General features: G+C 37.3%; 1 protein-coding gene across 1 annotated transcript; it reads right to left on the reverse strand.

Annotated features, from left to right (window-relative positions):
• Nucleotides 1–5,347: 5,347 nt before the first annotated feature.
• Nucleotides 5,348–6,288, reverse strand: PIG-F (phosphatidylinositol glycan anchor biosynthesis class F). Its single transcript, XM_014352442.2, has one exon. The coding sequence runs from the start codon at nucleotides 6,102–6,104 to the stop codon at nucleotides 5,406–5,408; it is 699 nt and encodes a 232-aa protein (XP_014207928.2). The 5' UTR covers nucleotides 6,105–6,288; the 3' UTR covers nucleotides 5,348–5,405.
• Nucleotides 6,289–16,017: the final 9,729 nt, after the last annotated feature.

A 16,017-nucleotide genomic window follows, 5' to 3' on the forward strand; every position in this document is an offset into this window, starting at 1 on the left:
TATTTAAGAATAAAAAAAACAGAATAATAATATTAGTAAGTGATTAAGCATTATAATTTTTGTAAAACTTAGCGGAAGATAAATATCATAATAACATGTATTGTTAATCAAAATCCTCGAAATTTATAGATATAAATAATATATACGATTTTACTCTAAAGAACATATAAAAACAATTTGTGTACTTAAGTATCTCATCCACATGACCAGAGGGAACTCGATGCTGGCTTAGAATTTTTCGTCTTTATTAGCTTCAGAAGGTATAGTGTTATGTTATTGGTATTTGTACATACTTCTATTAATAATAAATTAATTTTAAGGATTTTCATTTGCAATACATATTTTTAGAATATTAATAATTAAGTGAAATTTTTTCATATACAACTAAATAGTAAAAAACAATTACTATTTTGATTAGTTATTCATTAAATATCAATATAATTATTGGATAATGTGTGACTGAAAAGTGTATCATTCTAGTATGTATAATCAACAAATTAAATTAAAGATTTAATTGCAGTAGCTGTTTTATCTCGGAAACAAATATCTTTACACGTATTATTAATAACAATGTTAAATTTATTGCGTACACAAATTCACACGATTTTACTGTAGTTTATGTGTAAAGAACTAGTTATGTACAAATTCAATTAATAGAAAACTGTGTCTTCTGTACCTTATTCGCTCCGTGCATGACACGCAGCGCCGCCCTCGGTGTCAGAATCGCGCAATACCGTACCCCCGTATGATTAAATCGTAACACTGTCACTTATAGGCTGCTGTAGGTTAGGTACGAACTTTTGTCTCCTAACTGCCCTAATCCACAGCTCCTTCTGTTTTGTTTTATGGGGTCTGCTTGGGAATTTATACAGCACCACCCCCTGCTTATCTTTCTTGTTGCAATTAACAACGCAGCGCATTTTGTTACTTTGTAAACGTAAACACTGATTCAGATTATACAGCTAGCGGCAGCCTATGTCGACTGCTTGGAGTTCTTGCTCTCACGTATACAACATTACAGATAAGTATGTGTGTTGTGTACTATATGATAGATGATATTTAATGACCCATTATTTAAAATTTCGGGCGATTTGAAGTGCCTAGCAAAATTATTTATCCGTATTATAGACCCGGTTTGGCTAAATAACATTTTTTTTCCGCCTTCGATTTTTCAACTAATTACTTTAAATGAAATAATATCTTTTCTCATATAAGACAACGCTTACTGTACGATTCATGGGGGTACGGGTTCGCCAACTTTGCTCACCTACAGCGCTGCAGTCGTTTTTTTTATCCCCTCCAACCTGATGCACGGAGCGAATAAGGACACGTTTTGTACAAAAGTGGTATTTAGAAGCAAATCCACTCTAGCCCAATGGATAAGATACTTGGCGAAGAATCTGTTAGCCAAAGTTTAATTCACCTTAGAGGCTTTTTTTTCTTTTGTTATATTTTTATATTCATTGTTGATACGTTATTAAGATTTTTAAATAGTTAAATTTAAGTAGAAATACTTCCTTTTATAAATAATAAAGAAAAGCTTGTAAAAACCATATGGTTTTACTTAAAAACCACTAGGTGATTTGAGACAAGAAACCACATGAAAACGGAGTGGTAAAACCACGTGTTTTTATGTGGTTTTTTTACATGGTTTTACTATGTGGTTTTTCGATATGGTTTTTTTCACAACAGGTAGTTAAAATTATAGGTCAACATTACTTTGTACTGAAACCACTTTTTCATTAAATTATTCGTACCGAAGAGGATCAGGCCACGCGATATCTTGATGGTATTTTAAGTGATGACCGTTTGTATTTATATTTATTAATAATTAAACCTATTCTTGGCGAGGTAAATTACGTAAATGCATCCTTTCAGAGCAGTAACGTCGATCTAGGAAAAGCATATGACGATTTTAAAGATATTATGCTATTATTAGCAAGAAAAATTTTAAAACCTAAACACATGCAAAATAACTTGGATAATATTTTATAAAGTTTTGAATCAGATGATTCCTTTCTACAAATTGCAGAATGCGATTTTGGGATTGATTATTATAAAGCATTAGATGAAATAACTGTTACTAAGGAGCAAAAAATAGAAATTGAAACAAGAGCGTCCTATTTTATCAAAAGTCTATGCATTAAATTATCTAACCGATTACCGTCGAATTTAACTTTATTCCAAAAGTTATAATTTTTTTCACCATCAAAGTGTTGATCACAAACCTTGCGTTCCTTCAAGCTATGCAGTTGCTTAAAGAAATTGTCCAATAATGAACGCTATTAAGACAAAACTTAGAAATAAAATGCTTCTGCCATTGTTAGATGCAACAGTAAGAATAAGAATGCACTTTTGTGTAAATAAAGTTTGATGTGTAAAGTTTATACTGACATTAAAAGTGTAACGTGATTTTAATTCTAAAATAGTGAATACAATAACGAATATATTATAATCTCGGAGAAGTTCATAACGAATCGGAATTAGAACTTGAAGTAATAGATTTGTTAGACAACTTCGATTTTCCTTGTATAAGTATTGAAGACATTTTACTTGTAAAACTGTTTCGAGTGAATTTGTTTTTTTATTAATTTAATGTTCTTAAGTCAAAACTTTTTCTAGTTATCTATTGCATGAATAAAAAAAATCAACGATTTAAAAGAAAGAATAATTAAATACACTATAACTGAAAACTAGTTTTGTCCAATATAAATTGTGATTATTCAAGACAGTGAGATTGTAAAGTATAAAAAGAATGTATTGACAGGGGTAAGAGAAATCAAATTTATAAATGCAACGATCTCAAATAAAATCAAACATAATGTATGTTTAGACTCTTGAGAAGTTAATATTAGTTTATGTATTAATTATAAATATCATATTGTGAATAAAAATCTTTCTTGTACTGGACATTTATGTAAGAACATTTTGACAACCCTTCCACACATATATTTTTACAAGTATTTCAGGTTCTAATCGGTGGCTCCAGTGGTCTCAATGTTAAAATTATGAATAACCCAACCAAGGTTAATAAAATTGAATTATATTCTTTGAATTCCCATCTTTCTATTCGTATAAAAAAAAAATTAAGGTTGACGATGAAAATTGTAAGAAATCATGCTTACAAAATCGTAGTTTTAAGACGGGTTGGATAGGAAATGCAAGCTTACGCGATATACAACCTACTGCTGCACTTATATAAATAACCCGTAAGGTGTAAAAAATATACTATCTTGTATATATTATTACGCAGTTTTCGATGACATGAGAAAAGTGTCTTGTTATCGAACAAAATCTTTTAATTATCGGAGACTAAGTAAGTATACAGTTGCGAGTGCAAGTCAGCTCTCAGCTGTCTGCATTCTGCAGAGTACATATATATATAGGTATGACTACAGCTGAGCAATGTTGCCACATTCTTGAACTTAGGAGCGTACCGTAACAGTCTATCAATTAGGGCACCATAAAACTTTTTTGTTTTTTTATATTTACTCACTAAAGTAACAGATAAAATGTAGAATATGGCTTACAACAGTCTCTACGATAATTTTATACCGTATTTTAAGGACGTTCGGTAGTGATTGAATTTTCCAACGAATTTTTCTGAAATTTTGACCAGACGTTTTTATTGTTGTTACAATAAACCAGTCAAAATTTAAAGAGGTTCCTCTGTTTCGTTTTCGAGATATTGAATTTCAAAGTTAAGGCATTTTAACACTGTCGCTTATGGGAGAACTGACTAAATCACAGTTTTAAGCAAATTGGGCCAGTGAATTTGGCCAATTTTTTTATATGTTACAGATAATGTTATTAATTTGATGTATACCAAGTTTTGCGACGATCGTCTGATTCGTTTATAAATAAAAAATTAAATAAAAGCTCGACCGAAACGCAACGGCAACGTCGCAAGTGGCGGGAAATTCAAAATGTTCCAGGATGTTGATCAGTAAATATCTCAATATTATTGTAGATATTTATGCATTCACGCATAAAATACAAGCTTACGTGTGTGCGTGAGTGTATGTACAGAACGCCCACCCCTTCCCATAAAAAACAATAAATGTTAATAACACGCTATTTATTTTTTTTTTTTAATTTCAAATTTATTATTTCTTCTTAAGATACAATTTTTTTGCACATTACAAAATCACATGCTCATAGTTTGAATCACTCAATCACTCATCTTAGGCTTTGGGCATTCTTACGAATGAAATCTACAAATAGAAATACAATTGTTACAAGTCTTTCTAATTACTCATTTATTCATTTTCACTACACTTTTATAATAAATCAGTAACAAATACTTACAGCTTTATCACAAAAACATTGATACACGAACGCTGTCGTAACCGACGCAGCACGCAGCAGACGAGCAGACAGTGTAGAGTGTGCAGAGACACCTGATGCGTGTACATGAACACTCACACATTTAAGACCCGTACGACGTTGCCAAATCTTCATTCATCGCTGGTTAAGCTGGTTTCCCCTCACCGCGCAAATGTTTCCCCCCGCTAACACTACCGAACGTCCTTAAATAAAATAATGATTAATTTTTAGTTTCCCCATTTTGATACGGCACTAGGCGCTGGAGCCACCGTAGGCGATTTTTCGATTGGTAAGTAGCGACATGAACATAAACTGATGTGGCAACATTGATGCTAATACAACCTCACTCTCTCCCGTACGTCAAACCTATTTCAAGTTAAAAATCGTGCGACCAGATAGTAAACCTGAGCTCTACTTAGTCGGATTTGATGTGTCGATTACATAATTGTACAAAATGCTGAAGCATTTTAGCGTGAGCATAAAAGTAGGCCTTTTAAACAACACAGATTATTCGATAGACTACCTATTTTAATTTCAAACACTTGAGTGTAACACTAGCTACTTAAAAAAAAACTTTTACCATCATAATTACAGAAATATGAGGCTTAGACGCATACTTGATTATAAATTTTAACTGTAGAGATTTGACATTCCCTGTATTAATAGTTAGTACAATTGGTACACTGTACCAAGTGTTCGCGGTCAAGTAGTAGCTCACTAATCTTTTGTACTATGCATTACTTAACTTAACAAGGCCTTTAGAGAAACTGTTGAAAGTAAATAATCCAAAACTCAGCATCATCATTTTTTAACCCTTGATTACAATTTGAATGAGTACAAAGTATTTTCAAATCAAGACATATTTTGGGCTATATGAAATAAGCATATTTTTTGTGATGAATTATAATAGTTGTAAATTATGTATTTGTGGCAGCAAACTGTCGAGTTAATTAAGACTTTATAAAAGTAAATGAAAACGCTTGTTTTTAAATATTCAATTTAATTTTCATATATTGTCGGGACATAATACAGTCAAACAAATTTATTACGAATAATTTGATAATAAATTCAACAATTTTTTAAGTTATTTTTCTAGTTCTTCTTTTAAATTTAACTATTAAAATATTTATAAAACCTATGAAATGAGCTGCAGAGTAGCTAAGCATTGCGCCGATAATGCAAGGTATAGGCCAAGCTTGCCATGGCTGGTCCCAGTCCAATGGCAGAATAAATGTACTGATCCAGGTACCAAATAACACAGTCTTCACATTTAATTTGATATCATCTATGACAGACCTTTCAATTTGAGCAGGATGGCCAATTAACAAGTCAATTACGTTATTTATTCCTATGTATAAGCTTGCTGGTACCAGAGTAAGCATTGTTAAAGTGGCGGCAAGCACAAAAGTTTTTTCATAGTCAGCAATAAGAGGTGCACCAAATAGTACAATAACAATATGATAAACTATGGTTATTCCAACTGCAGTTAAGACAAATTTAAGAGTATTCTTAATAATTTTACTACTCTTCTTCACTTTCACTAAGTAATTCAAGTTCTCTTTTTCAACACTTATGTATTTCAGCTGAGAAGATACTAGTAAATACTTTAATAGATCAGCAAGGAATACAGTTGCTAATAATAATATGTACTTGTAAAATCCAATGCTATAAAAGTACTTATTAAAATGTATGAAAGATAGTATTCCTACAAAGTGAATACATATTACTAAACTGTGGCCAACCCATACTCTACGGTTTTGAATATTTTTTACGTCCATTATTGATTTGCATTTGAATCTTGAACTCAAAAAAAAAACTTTTTCAATTTTTCTATACAGCAAAAAAGTAATATAACAAACAAAAGAATTACTTAACCGAAAGATAAAGTTTCACCACAGAATATATAGAAGCCATTGAAACATTGGAAATTAGAAGTTCTTCTTCTTCTTCTTGGAGGGAGGGGGGGGGTTGTGGCACCAGAGAGGCTGCTTTTATGTTATAGCAGCGTGATCCGAACGGCCATCAACAAAACTATAATTCGTCTGCTTGCTCGGTGCAATTCGTGAAAATGACATTAGAGTATTAGGTTCGTTCGATAAGGAGATTGGAGCGTCCCGAACAGCTCCAAACCACAAAGGCACGCATCCATCTACATCTACACTATCTACAGCAGCGCTCGGAGACAAAATATTTTTTCCGAAGATGCAAGGTTTAAGTTGGTAGCACCTTGCATCCAGCACTCTCAAAAGTGACTGCCAAACTTGCGGGAAATTCAAATTGGCTATATGGAGCAAGACGCAAAACCCCAGATAACTCGACAACATTTCATACACCATAACTTGATAAATTAATCCTAAGCTATTTAACCCAATAACCCAACGCGCCTAAAAGCAGTATCACAAGCTTTAATGATCAATAAAATACAATAAACAATAACGCAAGCACCAATCCCCACACAACCCGGAGCACTTACTAGTTGCTTTGTTAATTAAAATAATAAATAAAATAACACAAGCGTCAATCCCCACGCAACCCGGAGCACTTACTAGTTGCTTTGTTAATTAAAATAATAAATAAAATAACACAAGCGTCAATCCCCACGCAACCCGGGGCGCTTACTGGCCGCTTTGTTTTTTAATGTAATAAATAAAATAACACAAGCGCCAATCACCACACAACCTGGGGCGCTTACTGGCCGCTTTATTTATTAAAATAATAAATAAAATAACACAAGCGCCAATCCCCACACAACCCGGGGCGATTACTGGCCGCTTTGTGTTTTAATTAAAAAAAATAAAATAACACAAGTACCGATCACCACACAACCTGGGACGCTTACTGGCCGCTTTGTTTATTAAAATAATAAATAAAATAACACAAGCGCCAATCCCCACACAACCCGGGGCGATTACTGGCCGCTTTGTTATAAAAAAAAAAAAAAATAACACAAGTACCGATCACCACACAACCCGGAGCGCTTACTGGTTGCTTTGTTAATTAAAACAATAAATAAAATAACACAAGCGCCAATCCCCACACAACCCGTAGCACTTACTAGTTGCTTTGTTAATTAAAATAATAAATAAAATAACACAAGCGTCAATCCCCACGCAACCCGGAGCACTTACTAGTTGCTTTGTTAATTAAAATAATAAATAAAATAACACAAGCGTCAATCCCCACGCAACCCGGGGCGCTTACTGGCCGCTTTGTTTTTTAATGTAATAAATAAAATAACACAAGCGCCAATCACCACACAACCTGGGGCGCTTACTGGCCGCTTTGTTTATTAAAATAATAAATAAAATAACACAAGCGCCAATCCCCACACAACCCGGGGCGATTACTGGCCGCTTTGTGTTTTAATTAAAAAAAATAAAATAACACAAGTACCGATCACCACACAACCCGGAGTGCTTACTGGTTGCTTTGTTAATTAAAACAATGAATAAAATAACACAAGCGCCAATCCCCACACAACCCGGGGCGCTTACTGGATGCTTTGTTTATTAATTGAATAAATAAAATAACACAAGCGCCAATCACCACACAACCCAGGGCGCTTACTGGCCGCTTTGTTTATTAATTGAATAAATAAAATAAGGAATAACATTCCGAAATGTTATTTTATTTTTTTTAATTAAAACACAAAGCGGCCAGTAAGCGCCCCGGGTTGTGTGGTGATTGGCGCTTGTGTTATTTTATTTATTTAATTAATAAACAAAGCAGCCAGTAAGTGCCCCGGATTGTGTGGTGATCGGTGCTTGTGTTATTTTATTTATTTAATTAATAAACAAAGCAGCCAGTAAGTGCCCCGGATTGTGTGGTGATCGGTGCTTGTGTTATTTTATTTATTTAATTAATAAACAAAGCAGCCAGTAAGTGCCCCGGGTTGTGTGGTGATTGGCGCTTGTGTTAGTTTATTTATTACATTAAAAAACAAAGCGGTCAGTAAGCGCCCCGGGTTGCGTGGGGATTGACGCTTGTGTTATTTTGTTTATTATTTTAATTAACAAAGCAACTAGTAAGCGCCCTGGGTTGTGTGGTGATTGGCGCTTGTTTTATTTTATTTATTACATTAAAAAACAAAGCGGCCAGTAAGCGCCCCGGGTTGTGTGGTGATCGGTGCTTGTGTTATTTTATTTATTTAATTAATAAACAAAGCAGCCAGTAAGTGCCCCGGGTTGTGTGGTGATTGGCGCTTGTGTTATTTTATTTATTACATTAAAAAACAAAGCGGCCAGTAAGCGCCCCGGGTTGTGTGGTGATCGGTGCTTGTGTTATTTTATTTATTTAATTAATAAACAAAGCAGTCAGTAAGTGCCCCAGGTTGTGTGGTGATTGGCGCTTGTGTTATTTTATTTATTACATTAAAAAACAAAGCGGCCAGTAAGCGCCCCGGGTTGCGTGGGGATTGACGCTTGTGTTATTTTATTTATTATTTTAATTAACAAAGCAACTAGTAAGTGCTCCGGGTTGTGTGGGGATTGGTGCTTGCGTTATTGTTTATTGTATTTTATTAATCATTAAAGCTTGTGATACTGCTTTTAGGCGCGTTGGGTTATTGGGTTAAATAGCTTAGGATTAATTTATCAAGTTATGGTGTATGAAATGTTGTCGAGTTATCTGGGGTTTTGCATCTTGCTCCATATAGCCAATTTGAATTTCCCGCAAGTTTGGCAGTCACTTTTGAGAGCGCTCATGCAAGGTGTTACCAACTTAAACCTTGCATCCTCGGAAAAAATATTCTGTCTCCGAGCGCTGATCTACAGTCTCAACCGAACCGCAAATGCAGAAACCCACCCACCCCAGAGGCACCCGGGACAGCCGGGTAGCTTGGTATACCCCGAACATCCCAAAAGGATAAATTCATGGGGGGTAAGACGTAAATGTGGAGAATTATAAGGCGGGTATGGGTAGTATAATGGGGTGGTGATGGCTTTATTAAGTTGGTAGAGGAGTATTTGCAGAGAATTATAGGAAGATTTCGCAGTCGCGTAGAAAGTTATGTAGAATTCTTACGAGTTTGACTGAGAGGAAAGAGTAGATCATGAATGGGGGAAAGAATTGAAAATTGGACAGAGCTTTCAAAAGAACGCTTCGCTGCGCGTTGTATAGCGTTCACACGACCAGAAGACGTGATTAAGATCCTCTAGGTCGTTACCGCATTGGCATAAGGGATTGGCGATTAAGTTCTTGCGATGGAGGCAGGGTTGTAAATTAAAGTTGCTTTTTAGAATTAGAAGTTTTGAAAGTTTTAAAACTTTTAAAAGTTCTGTTTTGTTTGCTACAATCTATACAGCTATAGCTATAAGGCATAGGGTCTATAGAGTATAGAGGTAATGCGTGTTGTGCTCTCCTACTGTAACTAGTGTACGAACCCTTATTCTTTTTTGTCAATCAGTTGATGGCATCTCAGAAGTGATAAAATAACTTGGCGGGAAATTCAAATGGACTATGTGGGGCATGACGCAGAAACCCAGATAACACTTTTAGGCATAATAAATTAATAAAATAAACCCAAGTTATTTAACCCAATGACCCGGGGTGACTACTATCAAATATCTCAAATAATAAATTGTTAAATTTAATAACAAAAGCGCCTTTCACCCTATGACCCGATGCGCTTACTGGCAAATGTATTGAATAATTAATTGCTTAATTTGATAACAAAAGCGCCTTTCACCCAATGACCCGGGGCGCTTACTGGCGAATGTATTTAATAATTAATTAATAAATTTAATAACAAAAGCACCTTTTACCCAATGACCCGGGGCACTTACTGGCAAATGTATTGAATAATTAATTAGTAAATATAAAAACAAAAGCGCCTTTCACCCAACGACCTGGGGCGCTTAATGGGGAATTAATTTTTAAATTTATTAACAAAAGCGCCTTTCACCCAATGACCCGGGGCGCTTACTGGCAAATGTATTAAATAATTAATTGTTACATTTATTAACAAAAGCGCCTTTCGCCCAATTACCCGGGGCGCTTACTGGCGAATGTATTAAATAATCAATTGTTAAATTTATTAACAAAAGCGCCTTTCACCCAATGACCTGGGGCGCTTACTGGCGAATGTATTGAATAATTAATAAAAAAAATTTATTAACAAAAGCGCCTTTTACATAATGACCTGGAATGCTTACTGTCAAATATATTAAATAGAAATTTGTAAAATTTAATAACACAGGGTCCTATGACCCGATGACCCGGGGTGCTTACTGGAAAATCTATTAAATAATTAACTGTTAATCAATAATACAATTGTATAAATTTTTCATATATCAATTACCAAAGTGGCTAGTAAGCGCCTGAGGTCATCAGGTAATAAGCACTTGTGTTTTACAATTTATCATTTAATACATTTGCCAGTAAGCGCCCCAGGTCATTGGGTGAAAGGCGCTTTTGTTATTAAATTTAGCAAATAATTATTCAATTCGTTTGCAAGTAAGCGCCCCGGGTCATTGGGTGAAAGGCGCTTTTGTAAATAAATTTATTAATTAATTATTCAATACATTTGCCAGTAAGCGCCCCGGGTCATTGGGTGAAAGGCGCTTTTGTAAATTAATTTATTAATTAATTATTCAATACATTTGCCAGTAAGCGCCCCGGGTCAGTGGGTGAAAGGCGCTTTTGTTAATAAATTGAATAATTAATTATTTAATACGTTTGCCAGTAAGCGCCCCGGGTCATTGGGTTAAAGGCGCTTTTGTTATTAAATTGAGCAATTAATATTAATACATTGGCCAGCAAGCGCCCTGGGTCATTGGGTGAAAGGCGCTTTTGTTATTAAATTTAACAAATTATTATTTGAGATATTTGCTAGTAGTCACCCCGGGTCATTGAATTAAATAGCTTGGGTTTATTTTATTAATTTATTCTGCATAAAAGTGTTATCTGAGTTTCTGCGTCATGTCCCATATAGTCCATTTGAATTTCCCGCCAAGTTATTCTACCACTTTTGAGATCCCATCAACTGATTGACAAAAAAGATTAAGGGTTCGTACACTAGTTACAGTAGGAGAGCACAACACGCATTACCTCTATACTCTGTGGACCCTATGCCTTATCGCTATAGCTTTATAGATTGTAGCAAACCATAGAGATATTAGAATAGAGCACTCTATTCTAATATCTCTATGTAGCAAACAAAACAGAACTTTTAAAAGTTTCAAAACTTTTAAAACTTCTAATTCTAAAAAGCAACTCTTATTAACAACCCTGTCATGGAGGCTGAATGCGAGGTTGTGGTGGTTGGAACACATCCTGCTGACCGTGTGTTCCAGTAGCGCTCTCCGACAACTTACCGACAACTTAAACATGACGCAAGATATCGTAAGACAATTAAGTTGTCGGTAAGTTGTCGGAGAGCGTTACTGGAACACACTCTGAGGGTGTAATCCGCAATCATACATATGTAACTGCTGGCGGCGATTGCGGATTACACCCCATATGAGGTGATTTTTGGTCCCGGGTTAGCGGGAGAGAGTGGAACTAAGGTTTAGAGGAGGTTTTGAAACATGTGTTGATGTAGAATTGGCTTTTGTTAGATGTGTCTTCCTCTATGAGTTGTGCGAATTTGAGGGATGTTTCAGAGTTAAATAAGGCTTAGATGTCAGAGTAAGGGAGAGGGTAGATGATGTCTACACCGCAGGATATTGCGTCCTTTGCGAGATTGTCCAATACTTCGTTCCCTGGGGTGCCCTTATGGCTAGGGATCCAGGCGAGGATGATAGATTTGTTGGCTAAGCTAAGCTGTAAAAGAGCTTTCTTTATTCTATGGATTGTTACTGGATATGTTAAGTTGAGGAGAGAGACATCGGCTATTGTTTCTAATGAGCTACGCGAGTCCGAGAAAATGATAGAATGGCTAATGTTATTTTCTATTATGTATTCTAAGGTAAGGTAGATGGCAAGGGCTTCTGTGGAGAAAATGGATGCATGAGGGGAGATGCGACCTTTAAAGATGTAGTTTATGGGAGGGGGGGCAGTAGAAAGCAATTAAGGCCAGTGTGTGAGTCCTGATCTGTTTTGGAGCCGTCGGTAAAGAATGGTGTGAGGGTGGATAGCTGAGAGCTGAAAAGATCTAAGAATTCAGTTTTCGAATCTCGGGCAGTGGTGAGAGCGGATCGTGTTGAAAGCATGATGTTGGGATTGAGTTGTTGGCTATCCATAGGAAAAAAGAAGCAGGGAGATACTAAGCTGGAATAAATGTTATTGTGGTGAGGATAAAGCTTAGAGTATGCCGTGACGAGGGGGTGCGAGAGAAATCTGGAACCATCAGGAGTTGAAGTGTTTTGAGACAGATGTTGGATCAACAGAATAGAGGGGTGATTGGTATAAGAGATGCACTTTGTGATGTAGTTCAATGCTAATTTTTCTTGTCTGAGAGGTAAGGATAGGATTTTTGATTCGGTGTATACTACTCTGTTGGGAGTGGAGTTACGGAGGCCAAGGGCAGCTCTGATAGACTGTCTTTGAATGACGCCGAGTTTATGCATCAAGGCGCTGTTGCAGGGAAGGATGCAGAGTAGGGCTTAGTCTATGGAGCTTTGTAGTAAGGCGTTGTGTATATTTAGGAGGGTTGATGGATGAGCGCCCCACCAAGTTGAACGAAGGGAGCGGATGAGATTGACGGTAGTGGCACTTTAGAGGGAAAGATGGTTGAGCTGTTTGCATCATGATAAGGTGCTGTCCAGATGTATGCCAAAAAATTTAGCGGTGTTTGAGGTTGGGATAGCGGTGCCATCAAGGTTGAGGAAGTATTGGGATATGTCAATTACATTTTCGGTGAAAATGACTGGTCGACATTTGGTAAAGGCGATGGAGAGGCCTTGTTTGCGAAGGTATAAAATGGCCCAAGGGGCGCTTGATTTTATGATGGAGAGGCTGAGTTCTGGATCGTCCAAGGAGGCAAAGATGACGATGTCATCTCCAAAGCTAATACATTTGCACGAGGGGTCAAGGTGTTTTGCTATATCTTTCGTGCCGAAGTTGTAGAGTGTGGAGATACAGCCCTGGGGGAGACCTTGGTAAGACGAGGAGGGGCCTAGCAGTTCACTATTGACTTTGAAGGAAATTTTTCTTGAGGAGTTAAGGATATAGAAAAAAACGACCTATATTTTCAGGAAGCCCAATAGCTTTGTTCGGGAGCTCAAATCCGGTGACATAATGGTGACTTCTGGTGTCTTTTTTTCGGCCATTGTCAATAATAAGATACCGGAAGTAACCATTATGTCACCGGATTTAAGCTCCCGAACAAAGCTAATGTTCTCTAAGTTGTGAATTAAAGAGATGAGATCGACGCAGTCGAAGGCACTCTTTACGTCGATAAAGAGGGCAGCAGTATAGCCTTTTTGGGCAAAACTTGAGTAGATGGATGAGGTGAGTATGGAGTGTATGGACAGATTGTCTAAACAGGATTTGCCTTTGCGGAAACTAAGTTGGTGAGATGGTAGAATGTGGTGTGATGTTCTATCCACCAGGATAGTCTGTTATAAATGAGTCTTTCCAGAAGTTTTAGAGGGAATTGTGCTAGGTAGATGGGTCTGAATTTCTCGGACAGACCTTTCGGGATAGAGATGGTGAGGTAATATTATTTCCAAGAGTCTGGGAAAATGCCCTGTGAAAGGATTTCGTTAAAGATTTCAAGGAGGGAAGTTAGGATATTATGGGGTAAATGGTTCAAAATTATGTTATTTATACAGTCGAGGCTTGGGGCTGAATTTATTTTAGAACAGGTTCTTTTGGCAGCGAAGTTCAGTTCGGAATCGGTGAACGGTTTGGAAAAGAAGTTTATGGTGTCTTGTGAGGCTGAGAATGAGGTAGGGAAATTAGGAAATACACATGAGCTGGGGCATAAAGTGTCAATGAGATTTTTCATGGAGTTCACGTTCTTTAGGTTGGAGGGAGAGGATGAGGCTGAGAGAGATTTGTGGTGGAATTTCTTGACAGTGTTCCGTACTAGGGAGGGAGGAGAGGGTGGGGAGAGGTTGTCGCAGAACTTTTTAATAGATTCTGACTTTTGTGTTTTAAATGTTTTTTTGGCGAAGTTTTCTGTTTTGACGAGAGAGTCACAGAGGTTGGGATTTCGTCTGAAGTTTCTGAGTGCCATTTTGCGAGCTTTATCGGCTTTAGCGCAGTCAGAGTTCCACCAGGGAGGATGGCTAGGTTTGTTTTGATGGTAGGAGCTGGGGGGAGGCATTGGGTTCGAGGCTATGAGTGAGGCTGCTTCGAGGATTTTGGAGGTGAGAAATTTATTATTGTCAATGGTGGATTGAGATGGGGCCTCCGTGAAGCTGAAAATAACTTGAGGGTAGATTTGAACGAGGACCAGACTTCAGCGTTGGCTCTTCTGAAATTTAATTTAATCTGTGGCAGTTTTGGGGTGAGGTAATGACTGGAATGCTGAGGGTGGTGGAGATAGGGTAGTGGTCGCTCATGTAGTTATCGTTTATCATTGGCACTTGCTGATGGTGAGAAGTGAGGGGGACACGAAGGTGAGATCTATGCATAACGTGTAGTGAGGGTTTAAGCAACTTCTGTATGTTGGGGATCCGTCATTAAGAAATACAAGATTGTTGTTGTTGAAGGTAAAGAAAATGCAGTCCCCAATTAGGCAGTTTTGTGAGCTGCCCCAGGCTGGGTTGTGGCAGTTGAAGTCACCGCCTGTAATGATGTGCGTGAGATTGGGGATGGAATTCAGTAGAGCAGTCTAGTAGTGGTTGTGGAAGGGTCTTTGGGATCTTGATGGGAGTCTGTAAACTGCTACTATGTGTACATAGGGTGATCTGATGAGAAAATTGATATGGCGAGGGATTCAAGGATTCTGGGTTTGTGGAATGCTTTGATGACCCTGAAGGGGATATTGTTGCGAATGCAAATAGCAATGCCACCACCATCTGCGTCTTGTCTGTCTTTCCTAATCAAGGTGACCGCAGCTGTCAAGCAGATGGAATGCTTTGAGCGACAGAGACTTCTAATGTGCTCATATCTGAAGCATTTAAAGCAAGATTTAATGGGTTGAGTGAATGGGCAATACGTGTGAGGGAGTGTTTGGCCCATGAATGTGACCATTATTGACGAGGTTGGGATAAAAGAAGAGGAGTTGGTACTTTTGTTATGAACTTTGCGGTTGAGTCTTTTCACGGAGTGTACAGGAGAAGATGATGCAAGGGGGGCGTTCAAAACGGAGAGGATCGTTTCTTCCGATACATCGTGGGGGATCTGATAACTTATAACTCGTTGTTTGTATATACAGTAGTGAGGGATGAAGGCCTTGAGGTTTTCTTTTGAAAGAAGAAAGTTAGAGAGGAGCTGGTTAGCAGAGAGGCCGTCTATCATGAAGATAGAGACTTTAAGTGGACCTGAGGAGTTCTTTAGGATCTACTATTGGAAGAGCTATGCCAGAGATCTTAGCTGTGCATGAGTTGATAGATATATGAGGGAGGGGTGAGTCAACGGGGGCGATTGAGGCTGTGGTACGAGCAGAGATATTTGCTGACAGAGGAGGCGATTCTTGCAGGCGTGGGGAAGTACCAAAGGATTCTTTGTAGAGTGAGTCGAGAAACAGTTTGTCTCTGCATGGTTGTGGAGGATCCCTAAGAATTGTGAGCAGCGGAATGATGTGAAGAAGTGCCAGAAGAATCCAAGTTGTATTCTTCGGGGGATTTCGAGCTCGTTGAT

This window comes from Copidosoma floridanum, unplaced genomic scaffold, assembly GCF_036245765.1.
Source record: "Copidosoma floridanum isolate Cflo_tuat_1 unplaced genomic scaffold, Cflo_Japanese_pri ptg000030l, whole genome shotgun sequence".
NCBI lineage: Eukaryota > Metazoa > Arthropoda > Insecta > Hymenoptera > Encyrtidae > Copidosoma > Copidosoma floridanum.

Bases quoted from the DNA above. Each gene is read 5' to 3' on its own strand.
- PIG-F (XM_014352442.2), bottom strand. From the start codon at position 6,104: ATGGACGTAAAAAATATTCAAAACCGTAGAGTATGGGTTGGCCACAGT.